The sequence below is a fragment of the Peromyscus californicus genome, unplaced genomic scaffold, assembly GCF_007827085.1.
Source record: "Peromyscus californicus insignis strain IS unplaced genomic scaffold, ASM782708v3 Scaffold_3__1_contigs__length_106647218, whole genome shotgun sequence".
Taxonomy (NCBI): Eukaryota; Metazoa; Chordata; class Mammalia; order Rodentia; family Cricetidae; genus Peromyscus; species Peromyscus californicus.
Window position 1 is genome coordinate 53396088 of NW_026294551.1, and position 13896 is coordinate 53409983.

At 49.2% G+C, this 13896-nt stretch overlaps 1 protein-coding gene across 1 annotated transcript in view; it reads left to right on the forward strand.

The window, feature by feature from the left end:
- Dnah2 (dynein axonemal heavy chain 2) overlaps positions 1-13842 on the forward strand; it is a 115743-nt gene extending 101901 nt beyond the window's left edge. Inside the window, 14 exon segments of the mRNA XM_052757667.1 lie at positions 1862-1988; positions 3721-3907; positions 4043-4191; positions 4289-4472; positions 5101-5291; positions 10415-10606; positions 10766-10950; positions 11186-11414; positions 11493-11644; positions 11737-11851; positions 12639-12815; positions 12922-12996; positions 13145-13295; positions 13395-13842. Coding sequence (XP_052613627.1) covers positions 1862-1988; positions 3721-3907; positions 4043-4191; positions 4289-4472; positions 5101-5291; positions 10415-10606; positions 10766-10950; positions 11186-11414; positions 11493-11644; positions 11737-11851; positions 12639-12815; positions 12922-12996; positions 13145-13295; positions 13395-13549 — 2269 coding nt within the window. The 3' untranslated portion in view covers positions 13550-13842.
- The last annotated feature ends 54 nt before the right edge of the window (positions 13843-13896 follow it).

A 13896-nucleotide genomic window follows, 5' to 3' on the forward strand; every position in this document is an offset into this window, starting at 1 on the left:
GGCAGCAGGTTTAGCTGAATTGGTGAGCTCTAGATTCAGTGAGAGATCCTGCCTCAAAAAATAAAGTGGAGCCAGGCGGTGGTGGCACACGCCTTTAATCCCAGCACTCGGGAGGCAGAGGCAGGCGGATTTCTGTGAGTTCGAGGCCAGCCTGGGCTACAGAGTGAGATCCAGGACAGGCTACACAGAGAAACCCTGTCTCGAAAAACAAAAACAAAACAAAACAAAACAAACAAAAAAAGTGGAGAGCAATTGAAGAAAGTCATTTACCCTCTGTTGTTGGTTGTTTCTGCTCTTTTGGGGGGTGGCTTGCCACCCAGCTCCCAAATAAATCACACACAGAGGCTTATTCTTAATTATAAATGCCCGGCCTTAGCTTGATTTGTTTCTTGTCAGCCTTCCCTAACTTATCCCTTCTACCTTTTGCTTTTCCCATTCCCTTCCTTCTGTAAAACTTAGTGAGGCTTGCTCTGTAGCTGGGTGGCTGGTCACTGCTGTCCTCCTCCTTCTCCGGCTACCTCTTCCTCCTCCCAGATTTCTCCTGCCTGCCAGCCCCGCCTATCCTTTCTCCTGCCTTGCCATTGGCCATTCAGTTCTTTATTAGACCATCAGGTGTTTTAGACAGGCAAAGTAACACAGCTTCACAGGGTTAAACAAATGCAACATAAACAAAAGTAAACACACCTTGAAATTCTACAACAACCCTCTTTCTCCACATGCTTTGTGCATACATGTCACCCATTCCCTCACACATGAACAGACACACAGATACATGCACAGAGAAGGACCCAGGTCTGGGGGAGGGTTTGTGATTCTATACCTCTAATAAGCTTCCAGGGAGCTGTTGGTCCTGATCTGTGAAATACCTTTTGTTTTATTTTTTTAAATTTACACTCATTTATTACTTTGTAGTGGGTGGCACACACATGCTTTGGCACATGTGTGCCATGGCAAGCTTGTGAGGATCAGAGGACAAATTACAAGAGTCCCTTCTCTCCTTCCAGCTTATGGGCCTCAGGGATCAAATTTGGGCTGCCAGGCATGCCTTGAGTGATGCCTAAAGCCCTGTGACCTGGCCTCCGCCTGTCCCCGATTCATGCCAGCTACCTGGGCAGCACTGTTTTTGTTGGTGGTGGTTTTTTCTTTTTTCGAGACAGGGTTTCTCTGTGCAGTTTTGATGCCTGTCCTGGATCTCGCTCTGTAGACCAGGCTGGCCTCGAACTCACAGAGATCCTCCTGGCTCTGCCTCCCGAGTGCTGGGATTAAAGGGGTGCGCCACCACCGCCCGGCCTGGGCAGCACTGTTGACTTTCACCCTATGCCCTTTCCCTCTGGCATTCCTGATGCTGTGCGTTGTCTCTGGAACACTCAGTTCCTCCTTCTCCCATGCCTTTGGATAGTCCCCACACACCTCAAGGCACTTGCTCCCAGGATCTTTCTAAGTACATCAGGCACAGCTGGAGAGCGTGCCTCACATTCCCTTGACGCCACTCCCACCTCTGTGTAGGACACCATGGCTTATGCTGAGCATATGTCCTTCCTGGGAGACTGTGACTTCAAGGACAGAGACTACAGCTTATCTGTGTCTTCAGGACTACAGAGTGCCCAGCAAGATATTGAGGGAATAATTGGTGTTTTGTTTTTAATGGAACGGAGTGCCTAGTTACTGGTGAACTCCAGGAAAACTGTGTCAGCCTCTCAAGGTCCCCGAGTCCTTGATGGTTTCCAAGAGGTGCCGGTTAGCTGCTGACTACAGTCTTTCTGTGTGAGGCTCTGTGTATGACCTTTGCATGATGAGCATCCGTGTTGGGCATCTCGCCCCGAATCGCCCTGTCTCCATCTTCCCTGTGCTTCCCTCCTAGGTTTACCTGCCGTACCCTTTTTGAGCGCCACAAGCTACTGTTCAGTTTTCACATGTGTGCCAAAATCCTGGAGACTTCCGGCAAGCTCAACATGGACGAGTACAACTTCTTTCTGCGTGGGGGTGTGGTGAGTCGGTCAGAGGGCACTGTGCAGCGTGGCAGTCACGGGGGGGTGGTGGGGTGGTGGTGGTGGAAGTGGGTGGGATGAGGATGCCAGACTTGAAGCACTGAGTCTCAGGCTCTGCTGAGTGATCGGAGGAAAAACCACGCAGGAAGAGGTGCACAATTAGCTCCCTGGGGTGGGGGGGGGGGCTGACTCACTGTGTGATTCCTGGTACTCAATACAAGCTGGCCATTGGAACATCTCTTACCTGTGACTCAGGTGTACTTGGCTCTCTCTCTCTCTCTCTCTCTCTCTCTCTCTCTCTCTCTCTCTCTCACACACACACACACACACACACACAAAGAAAGAAAGAAAGAAAGAAAGAAAGAAAGAAAGAAAGAAAGAAAGAAAGAAAAGAAAAAAGAAAGAAAAATTAAATAAATGAAAGTCAGGTGAGAGCTGGATAATGGCGGTGCATACCCTTAATCTCAGCATTTGGGATGCAGAGGCAGGTGGATCTCTGTGAGTTCGAAGCTAGCCTGGTCTAGGACAGCCAAGGCTACATAAAGAAACCCTGTCTCAGGAGGAAAAAAAAAGAGTCAGGTGAGGCTACATGTACTTGTAACCCCAGCATGGGGGTGAAAGGTGGATGGGGTCCTGGGAGCTCACCACCCAGCCAGCCTAGCCTAACTGGCGAACTTCCCATTCAGTGAGAGATGCTATCTCAAGCGAGTAAGAAGGAAACGCCAGAGGGAGACCCCCAACATCATTCTCCGGCCTCCCCATGCTTGCACACTCATATGCATGCACCACAGACACATAAACCACACACATGAGTGTGCACACACAGCAAAGAAAAAAAGCTCCAAATTTTCATTTAAAAGAACGAGTACGTGAAAGGAATGAACCAGTTTGAGGGGTCTACCAACAGTAGGGTTGGTGCTGCTTCTGCCACTGAACCACCAGAGGGCACCAGCCCCCTAAACTTCAACAGTAATACACCACCCCCACTCCCATCAGTTCCTCAGTAACGGTGGCTTCGCATCCATCTTGGATTTCTGTATCCATCTCTTCATTCAGCATTCACTCTGTTCCATACAAGACCAACACTGGAGACACACACACACACACACACACACACACACACACACACACACACACACACACACACAGGTGGGGGGAGGAGATAACTTAAAGTATCATGTTTTATTTTTAATTAAAACATAGCAATTGTATAGTTTAATACGGTATAGTGTGACTTAAATGTTTTTAATCTAAAAAAGTTAAGGCTCTTTTTATAGCTCAGGCTAGCCTAGAACTCACTGGATAGCTCCAGCTGGCCTTGAATTCCTGGTAGTTCTCTTGCCTCAGCCTGGGTGCTTCGGTGATAGGCACCATGCCTGACTTACTATGAGGCATTTTAATACATGCATACATATGTGTGTATATATAATGATAAAATCAGGGTGGTTGGAATATCCAGTACAACAAACATTTGCCATTTTGTTGTTGTTTTGGGAATGTTTAGAATCAATAACTCTTCTTGTTTTGTTTTTTGAGACAGGATTTCTCAGTGTAACAGCCCTGGTTGTCCTGGAACTCTCTTTGTAGACCAGGCTGTCCTCAAACTCACAGAGATCCACCTGCCTCTGTCTCCCGAGTGCTGGAATTGAAGGCGTGTGCCACCACTGCCCAGCCCTGTAACTCTTCTTTTGAGGATTCCAGGCATCTCTCTCTTCTCTCTCCTTTCCCCAAGGTTCTGGATCGGGAAGGCCAGATGGACAACCCATGTACTAACTGGCTAGCGGATGCCTACTGGGACAACATCACAGAGCTGGACAAGCTGACCAACTTCCACGGGCTCATGAACTCCTTTGAACAGTACCCTCGGGACTGGCACCTGTGGTATACCAACGCTTCCCCTGAGAAGGCCATGCTGCCAGGTGCCGGGTCTCCACCTCTGCCCTTCCCTTTACACCCCCCGCCCCAGCTCCCCTCCACAGATGCAGCCCCTGAAAGTTTCCCTTGGCTCAGGTTTCTTCCACTCACTCTCAGGGCGGTTCTCCTCTGGCCTCCAGGTGAGTGGGAAAATGCGTGCAACGAGATGCAGCGGATGCTGATCGTTCGCTCCCTGCGCCAGGACCGGGTGTCCTTCTGTGTCACTTCCTTCATCGTCTCCAACCTCGGCTCTCGGTTCATTGAGCCGCCGGTCCTAAACATGAAATTGGTCAGTGGCTCGGCCTTCTTGCCCACACAGCCCCGACACCCTGCTGCAGCGTCTGTCTCTCTCTCTTTGGGTTCTGAGACCATTCCTGTGCTTCCAGGTGATGGAGGACTCTTCTCCACGATCCCCACTGGTGTTCATTCTGTCTCCCGGTGTGGACCCCACCAGCGCTCTGCTTCAGCTGGCTGAGCACACGGGCATGGCCCAGCGCTTCCATGCCCTGTCCCTGGGCCAGGGGCAGGCCCCCATTGCTGCTCGTCTCCTACGAGATGGTGTGGTGCAGGGTTAGTAACTCTCTTAGGGTTCCAATTGATGTGCTAAAATACCGTGACCAAAAGCAGCTTGGGGAGGAAAGGGTTTATTTCACTCACAGTTCCATGTAACAGTTCACCATCAAAAGCAGTGAGGGCAGGAACTCACACAGGGCAGGAACCTGGAGGCAGGAGCTGAAGCAGAGGCCACCTGGGGTGCTGCTGACTGTCTTGCTCTCCCTGGCTTACTCAGCCTGCTTTCTTACACCCAGGACCATCTGCCCAAGGATGGCCTCACCTGCAATGGACTGGGCCTTCCCCCATCAATCACTAATTAAGAAAATTCCTTACAGGCTTGCCTGCAGCCTGATCTTACTTTCTCAACTGAGGCTCCCTCCTCTTTGGTGACTCTAGCTTGTGTCAAGTTGACTAAAGCTAGCCAGCACAGTATCCATCTCCTTTCATGCCCACTCCTCAGCCCCATCCTCTTCCTCAGAACCTCCAACCTCAGCCCCTCTACTGTGCGTGCAGTTCCAACTCTTCCAGAAACTCCAGAAGTAACACTGGACATTTAACACCAACCCCACTGCCACCAAGTGCAAAGTGTGTGGGTCAGAAAGCTTGAGGAACCGTTCCTGTTGACCTTGGCACCTCCTTGCAGGACACTGGGTGTTCCTGGCGAACTGCCACCTGTCGCTGTCGTGGATGCCGAACCTGGACAAGCTGGTGGAGCAGCTGCAGGTGGAGGACCCACACCCGTCCTTCCGTCTGTGGCTCAGCTCCAGTCCTCACCCCGACTTCCCAATCTCCATCCTGCAGGCCAGCATCAAGATGACCACGGAGCCACCAAAGGTACGGTGGCCGCAGAGACCCAAGACAAGCCCCCGCCTTAACAGCAACTTTGGCACCTGCCTTTGGCTGTTTTCTAAAAACCTCCGCCTCTCTTCTGCATGCCAAACTTCCAGGACGCAGTAACAGTAACATTTCTTGAGCGATTATTCCACGTCAGGCTCCAGTCTAACCCTTCACATTTACCAACTCATTCCACACTCTCACCACATCTTGAGAACTTTATCTCTAATTTCACAAGCTCACCGCCGCCAAATCCAGTGATCTTGACTACAGCACTGGCCCTTTTAAAATCTGTTCTTGTCACAACATTCCCACACCCTAGACCCCCTACATAAGCTATTTGGAAGGGTGTGTTGTTTGTTGTGGCCCTGTGATAGAAGTCAGGGCCTTGCTGTACTGTTGAGCTGCTGAGAGACATACATACATACTCAGCTGTTGGTTGGCCGAGGCTGGGTTTCGCTGTGTAGTCCAGGCTGGCCTCAGACTTGCTATCATCCTGCCTCAGACTCCTAGGTGCTGGGATTACAGGCGGGCGAAGCTACTGTCATGCCTGGCTTGCTGATTTTGGCAGCTTTTTGTTGCTCTTAGTTGAGATCAAAATCCTTTTTCTTTTTCTTTTTTTGCCAATTTATAAAAAGCATAGAGACAGGCTGAAGAGATGGCTCAGTGGTTAAGACCATTGGCTGTACCATTCCCAGCACTCACAGGGTGGCTCACAACCAGCCCTCCCTCACAGCACCCTCTCCTGGCTTCCACAGCCACTGCATGCATGTGGTGCACAGACATGCATGCGGGCAAACATACACATAAAATAAAAATAAGGGTTGTTAGCAAATTTAAAACAAAAAATCCACCCATAGAGACCACTCTTTAGTAGGTACTCAGCAATAAGTCCTATATTTTTCTCATCCTATCCATCCTGAGCATCCTGGGCCAGCTTCCTGGACCACTCTCCCCTTCCTGGCTTTCCAGACACAGCCTTCCTTATTCTCCCTCTTCATCTGATGCATCCTTTATGTATTTTTATTTATTTATTACTATTTTTTTTTTTGGTTTTTCTGAGACAGGGGTTTCTCTGTGTAGTCTTGGCTGTCCTGGAACTCACTCTGTAGACCAGACTGGCCTCAAACTCATGGAGATCTGCCTGCCTCTGCCTCCTGAGTGCTGGGATTAAAGGCATGTGCCATCACCACCCAGCTGACACATCCTTTATTAATTCTGTTTCTTTCTGCCCTTTATACCTCAAGATTTAGTGCTTGATCCAACTTTCCTCATTCTATGACATTTCTTCATTCACACTTTATAGAGAAATTGTCCTTTTCATGATTTCACTTCCAGCCCCTATCCCTGGCTAGAGTACCAAGCTCAGCTCTGGGGTTGAATTGCCATGTGATGACGAATCATTTCTTCCTGGTACACCAGCACCATGGATCCTGCATCCCTAGAACAAGGTGCTGGCTTCCTCATCATCATTAGAGTCTCATCCCACCTTTGCCTCTGGCAACACTATAAAAGTTACCTAGCACTCAGGAGGCCTTGAATTCCACCCCTAGCCCAGGGAAGAAATCTAAAGTTGACTTTTTGTTTTAAAATGAGACAGGGTCAGCCAGGTGGTAGTGGCGGCCGCGGAGGCGCACACCTTAAATCCTAGTACGTGGGAGGCAGAAACAAGTAGATCTTGGTAGGTTCGAGGCCAGCCTGGTCTACAAAGTAAGTTCCAGGACAGCCAGGCCTACACAGAGAAACCCTGTCTCAAGAAACCAAAATCAAAACAAAACAGGAGAGAGAGAGAGTCTCATGTGGTTCAGGCTGGCCTTGAACTCACTACATAACCAAAGATAGCCATGAATTCCAGATCCTCCTGCCTCTACCTCCCAAATGTGCTACCCTAGGCATATGCCATGGCTGTTTAGGCTCATTTTTTTCTGCCATCAAAAGTATTCTGTATGGATTGGTATGTATATATAGTTGGAGGTTTTTGTTTTCTTGGTTTTGGTTTTTGGTTTTTAGAGACAGAGTTTCTTTGTGTAGCCTTGGCTGTCCTGGAACTTGCTCTATAGACCAAGCTGGCCTCGAACTCACAGAGATCTGCCTACTTCTGCCTCCCAAATGCTGGATTAAAGGCGTGTGCCAATACTGTACATATTTTTAAAATGTCAATTTCCATAAATCTGTCACCAATGTAACAAAGATCCTGCCCCCCCCCCCACCTTTTTGAACAAGGCTGGGAATTGAACTCAGAACCAGAACATGCTAGATGCACACTCACCACTGAGTTATCCACTTCAGTATCTTTTATTTATTTTTAAACACTTATTTATTTTGTGCGTGTGTGCTCAAGAGAAAGACCGGGTGGGGGTGGGGAGGAATGCTTATGCTGTGGCGTGAATTTTGATGTCGTAAGATAATAGCAGTGCAAGAGTCCATCTTTAACTCCCACCATGTGAGTTCCAATAGTGAATTCAGGTCCTCAGCAGCACGCTTGGTGCTGAGCACCTTTATCCACTGAACCATCTCTTCAGACCTTTTTCTTTGGAAAATCTTTTCTTGGGCCAGCATCAGTGGCTCAGCCTATGAAAGGTTTCCAAGAAAGCCTCCTTGCTGCGGATATGGGTCCTCCCCACCATCTGCTAAACCTGGTGAGACTAGTTCAAGGTTTACTGTTAGAGCTGGGTTTCTTGACATGTGAGATGGCTCAGTGGGAAAAGGCATTTGCTGCTGCCAAACCTGGCAACCTAAGTTTAATCCCCTGGACCAACTTGGTGGATGGAGAAAACCAACTCCCATAAATTGTCCTGTGACATCCACACCTCAGACACCCACGTCTCTGAGAACGACCTTGAATCCCTGCTCTTCCTGCCTCCACCTACTGAGTGCTGGGGTTACAGGAGTGTGCTACCAACACCTCCCGGTTTATGCTGTGGTGTTGGGGAATACCTGTAATCCTAGCGCTCAGGAAACAGAGACAAAGGGATTTCTGTGATGGGAGAATTCCCAGTGAACTACACTTGGTCTGGCTCCAGTGTTAGCACCTAGCCTTAATTTACCTTTGGTTTCTCATTGCCCTCTATGTGAATCTTGCCTGTGAGTTTCCCAAGGGTACAAAGCCTATGCAAAATTTGGTTGGGAAAAATCCAGCACACTGCAATATTCCTTAATTGAGAATCTGCCTTTGGCATTGTCCTTTTGGAAGCTTAGTCAGGAGGTTATGAGATATGGAAATCAACTTGCTAAAAGTGTAAATTTGGAGAACAATAAAAATGCCCTTGGCTAAGGGAGAGTGTCTCGGTCAAGAGAGGCTGAGTCCCCCTGTAGCTGGAAAGGCTAAGACATCCTTAAAGTGTGCTCTGTCTTCTTCCCACCGACCCGAGCGAACCCACACCCGTTCAACAACAGTTCTGTAAAGTCAAGGCCAGCCTGTGTTAAAGAAGACTCTGTCTTAGCTGGGCAGTGGTGGTGCACGCCTTTGATTCCAGCACTGGGGAGGCAGAGACAGGTGGATCTCTGAGGATCTTTGAGGACAGCCTGGTCTACATAGCGAGTTCCAGGATAGCCAGGGCTACACAGAGAAACCCTGTCTTGAAAAACCAACCCCCTTCCCAAAAAAGAAGACTGTCTTAAAAAACGAAAATAAAAAATAAATAAATAAAACAAGAAGGGAAACTAGGGGACTTGGAGAGATGGCTGGGCAGTTAAGATCTAACACCTAGCCAACCTCCACAGGCACCAAGCATGCACGTGGTGTACACATATACATGCAGACAAAACATTCACATATAAAAGAAATCTTTTAAAAATGACTCTGCTTTTAAAAATCACACACACACACACACACACACACACACACACACACACACACAATGTGGAGAGAGAGAGAGAGAACAGAACATAAACTTTTATGGAAACTTTTTTTTTTTTTTTTGAGACAGGGTTTCTCTGTGTAGTTTTGGAGCTTGTCCTGGAACTCACTCTGTGGACTGGCCTTGAACTCACAGAGATCTGCCTGCCTCTGCCTCTTGAGTGCTGGGACTAAAGGCATGAGCCACCACGACCCAGCTCTGGAAACATTTCTTTAAAGTGTCTTTTCTCAATCTTGTTACCTTCTCTCCAGAACCAGAAGCCATTATTTGAATATTGTTTGTAATTTTCTTTATAATTTTAACACACAATTCTGTGTCATAAATACAACCATACCACATGATTTCTTTTCCCACTTAATGCTGTATACTTGACATCCATTTCATCTTTGATACAGTCCAGATGCTAATCTTTGCTGTGACATGTTTTTTGGTTTGTCTTTTTTCCTTTCCTTCTTTTCTCTTTTTTGCTAAGTAGCCCAGGCTGGCTTTGAACTTGTGATCCTCCTACTTTGGTTTCCGAGGAGAACCCCCAAGCTTGCAGTTCTATACATTTCAAAAAAATTCTCAGTTGCAGTGGACTGACAGTATACTTCAATGGTAGACTGTTTTCCTGGCTTGAACAAGGCTCTGAGGTTTAATCCCCAGCACTGAAACAAAACAAAATGAATACCAATGAAAAACTAATTGTAGGTATACACTTCTGTCTCTGTCCATATTTTCTGGCCCTGGCAAATTGAATTGGCTCATCATGGTTGAGAGAATCAAGCTAGGGGAAGGGCTGGGTGCTGGGGCACACATCTGTAATCCTGGCACGATAAAGCACTCTAAATGAGAAGGCAGGACGATATCTGAGTTCCATGTCTACCTAATCTACATAGAAATTCCAGGTCAGTCAGAGCTACACCATGAGAACTTGTCTCCAAAAATGGGGAGGGAATGGCTGGGGATGTAGCCCAGTGGTGATCAAGTCACGTGTTAAAACCCAAGGTTCAATGTCCAGTACTACTCCCCCCAAATAGGTAGTCAATGGTGAGGGAGAAGGTAGAATTACCAGTGGCACAGGCCCTAGATATAGAAAGGTACACCCACCCCCACACCCACCCCCGGGAATGAGTGTCTTGGCCTGCAGATCAGAGGCCGATATTCAGCTTCCATTCACTCCTTCAGCCAGGGCCTTTGTGCAGGGTCTCCTCCACAGCTGCCCATGATGCCGCACGGAGCAGGTCGGACACGACAAACCCTCCTGTACCGCTCTGTCCTCAGGGTCTGAAGTCCAACATGACACGTCTGTATCAGCTCATGACGGAGCCGCAGTTCACACGCTGCTCCAAACCTGCCAAGTATAAGAAGCTGCTGTTCGCGCTCTGCTTCTTCCACTCTATATTACTTGAGCGCAAGAAGTTTTTACAGCTGGGCTGGAATATCATCTATGGTTTCAACGACTCCGACTTCGAGGTTTGTGCTGACCAGGGGTCTCCCACGGCAGCCCTCTCTTCTCGTCCCGCGGCTCTTTTTTGGGACTACGGGCTGCCAGAAAGCTGACGTTTAGCCCCTCTGGGAGAGTTCTTGCCATAACTATATGGGGCTGGGGGCTTGGGTTGGGACCACACACAGGTGTCAGAGAATCTGCTGAGCCTCTATCTGGATGAGTATGAGGAGACGCCCTGGGATGCACTCAAATACCTCATTGCCGGTGTCAACTATGGGGGACATGTCACAGATGACTGGGATCGACGCCTGCTCACCACCTACATCAATGATTACTTCTGTGACCAGGCTCTAACAACTCCCTCCTACCGGTGAGGGGAGGTAGCCCTGAGGAAAGGGTAAAAGGATATAAACAGACTAGGGGTCAGGATTGAGTGTGTGTGTGTGTGTGTGTGTGTGTGTGTGTGAAAATGGAAACTGTGGAATTGGGAGGCAAAGCAAGAGCCATGAGTTAGAAAATGAGGAAGCATTGAGACTGGGGTCTGGGCTTGGCTTGGATGCCCTTCAAGCCCTCCATTGTGGTGATACTCTGTTGTGGCTGCCCAGGTTGTCTGTACTGGACACTTACTTCATCCCCAAGGATGGGAGTTTGGCCTCTTACAAAGAATATATCAGCTTGCTGCCCAGCATGGACCCCCCTGAGGCCTTTGGCCAACACCCCAATGCTGACGTGGCCTCCCAGATCACTGAGGCCCGGACCCTCTTTGAGACTCTGCTTTCTCTGCAACCCCAAATCACACCCACCAGGATTGGTGGCCAGAGCCGAGAAGAGAAGGTAGAAAAACCGAGGTTGCCCCGTGGGAGGGAACATGTTGAGAAAGGCCTGGCCAGCACCAAGCTCCTGCCTCCCTAGGTCCTTGAGTTAGCTGCTGATGTGAAGCAGAAGATTCCTGAGATGATCGACTATGAGGGGACCCGGAAGTTACTGGCTCTTGACCCCTCCCCGCTCAATGTGGTCCTCCTGCAGGAGATCCAGAGATACAACAGCCTGATGAGGACCATCTTGTAAGTGGAAGGAGAGAGGCCTCAGCCCATGGTGGGGAGGTTCTCCCAGACCAGCACCTCTTTTAATACTCCACCCACTTCCTTCCACCCAGGTTGTCACTGACAGACTTAGAGAAGGGCATCCAGGGCCTCATCGTTATGTCAACAAGCCTGGAAGAGATTTTCAATTGCATCTTCGATGCCCATGTCCCTCCACTCTGGGGAAAGGCAAGACCCCACCACTGTCAACCCTAACCCTGAACCTCTTCACTTCGTTCTCAGGAAGCATAGAGCAGACTTCAGGAAACCCGGGGTTCCAGTCTAGACAGGTTCAAGGTGTTGAAATCTGGTGCCATTCACTAACTGACTTCAGAACTTATTAACTTACAGATGTATTCACATTAACTTCTATTTCAAAGACCTCCCCCAGTACTGTACATGGTACTAAGTAAGTACCTGGTTATTGCAGAACAAGCGTCCCTAATCCAAAAATCTGAAATCTGAAACGTGGCAAGCATCATGTTCAAAAGGTTTTAGTTGGCCAGGCGGTGGTGGTGCACGCCTGTAATCCCAGCACTCAGGAGGCAGAGGCAGGTGGGTCTCTGTGAGTTTGAGACCAGCCTGGTCTACAGAGCTAGTCCAGGAAAGGCGCAAAGCTACACAGAGAAACCCTGTCTCGAAAAACCAAAAAAAAAAAAAAAAAAAAAAAAAGTTTTAGTGACCAATTTTGGATTAGGGATCCTTAACCAATAGTCTGTGCAAATATTCCACACACACCCCAAAAACCAGTGAGAAATCTGAAACACTTCTAGCCCTGTGCATTTTGGGTAAAGGATTATCTGTAGTGATATCATTGTTATTAACGAGTAGTTGCTATTGTATGCTTTTCTCCCGGGAGTTAACATGTGGTATCGGCCTGATACCACACAGCCGTCTCATAGCTGTCCCAGGTGTTCTTAATGAGGATGTGAAAGCATCCTGGGATGAGCAAACCATGCACTGCCTCCTCTTTTAGGCGTATCCCTCACAAAAGCCTTTGGCTTCATGGACCCGGGACCTGGCTGTGCGTGTGGAACAGTTTGAGCTGTGGGCCAGTCGAGCGCGCCCTCCTGTGATCTTCTGGCTGTCTGGCTTCACGTTCCCCACGGGTTTCCTCACGGCTGTGCTGCAGTTCTCAGCTCGCCAGAACAATGTGAGCAATGTGTGCGGTGGGATCGGGGACGGAGGCTGGGGGCGGAGCCTGGGCGCGGGATCTGTTCTCTTTGGGGGCTACCTTCATTGCCACCTTCCGCCCACAGATTTCAGTGGACTGCCTCTCTTGGGAGTTTATAGTTTCCACTGTGGATGACAGCAACCTGGTGTATCCACCCAAGGTGGGAGTTAGATGAGCTTGGGCTTCTGAGCAAAGGGTCAGGTGGAGGAGGACTGTGGGAAGAGAAGGGAGGCTAGAGGAGTTAGGTCAAAGGTACTGACAACTTAGGGTCTAGATTTCCCCCCAAACCTGTCTCCATCTCTCCCCAGGATGGTGTGTGGGTTCGCGGCCTGTACCTGGAGGGTGCTGGCTGGGACCGAAAGAACTCTTGTTTAGTGGAGGCAGAGCCCATGCAGCTGGTCTGCCTCATGCCCACGATCCACTTCCGACCAGCAGAGAGCCGCAAGAAAAGTGCCAAGGGTGGGAAACTGCCCCCTCCCCATCCTTTGTCCAGTCCTCAAACGCACCTGCCTTGATCTTCCAGGTTCCAGAGTCTGACAGTCTTTTCCTTCCCCCTAGGCATGTACTCCTGTCCCTGCTATTACTATCCCAACCGGGCAGGCAGCACAGATCGGACCTCCTTTGTCATAGGCATCGATCTCCGATCTGGAGCCATGACATCTGATCACTGGATTAAGAGGGGAACTGCTCTACTGATGAGCCTGGACAGCTGATCAGCGCCCCCCACCCCTCGCTTCTTTCCTACTGCAGAGGGTCGGGAGCCCTAAGACTCTGACCTAAAGCTGGATCTCAAACTTTGATCTTAGCTGAATCCAGCATATAATGGTGCCCCGGAGGTACCTAGTGGCGCTAGCAGTAAAGGTGGAGGCCTTGCATTGGAGCTCAGCACAGTAAAACACATGCAAACCCAAGCTCCCGGTCTCTCAGTGATGGTGATGATTTAGTGTGCGTTGGGGTGGAGGAAACCGGAGGGAAGCTGGGACTTACTCGTGGGAAGGAGTAAGAACTAAGAGGGAAATGGGGTGGCCTCTAGCGAGAGGGAGGCGTGGCCTCGAACTAC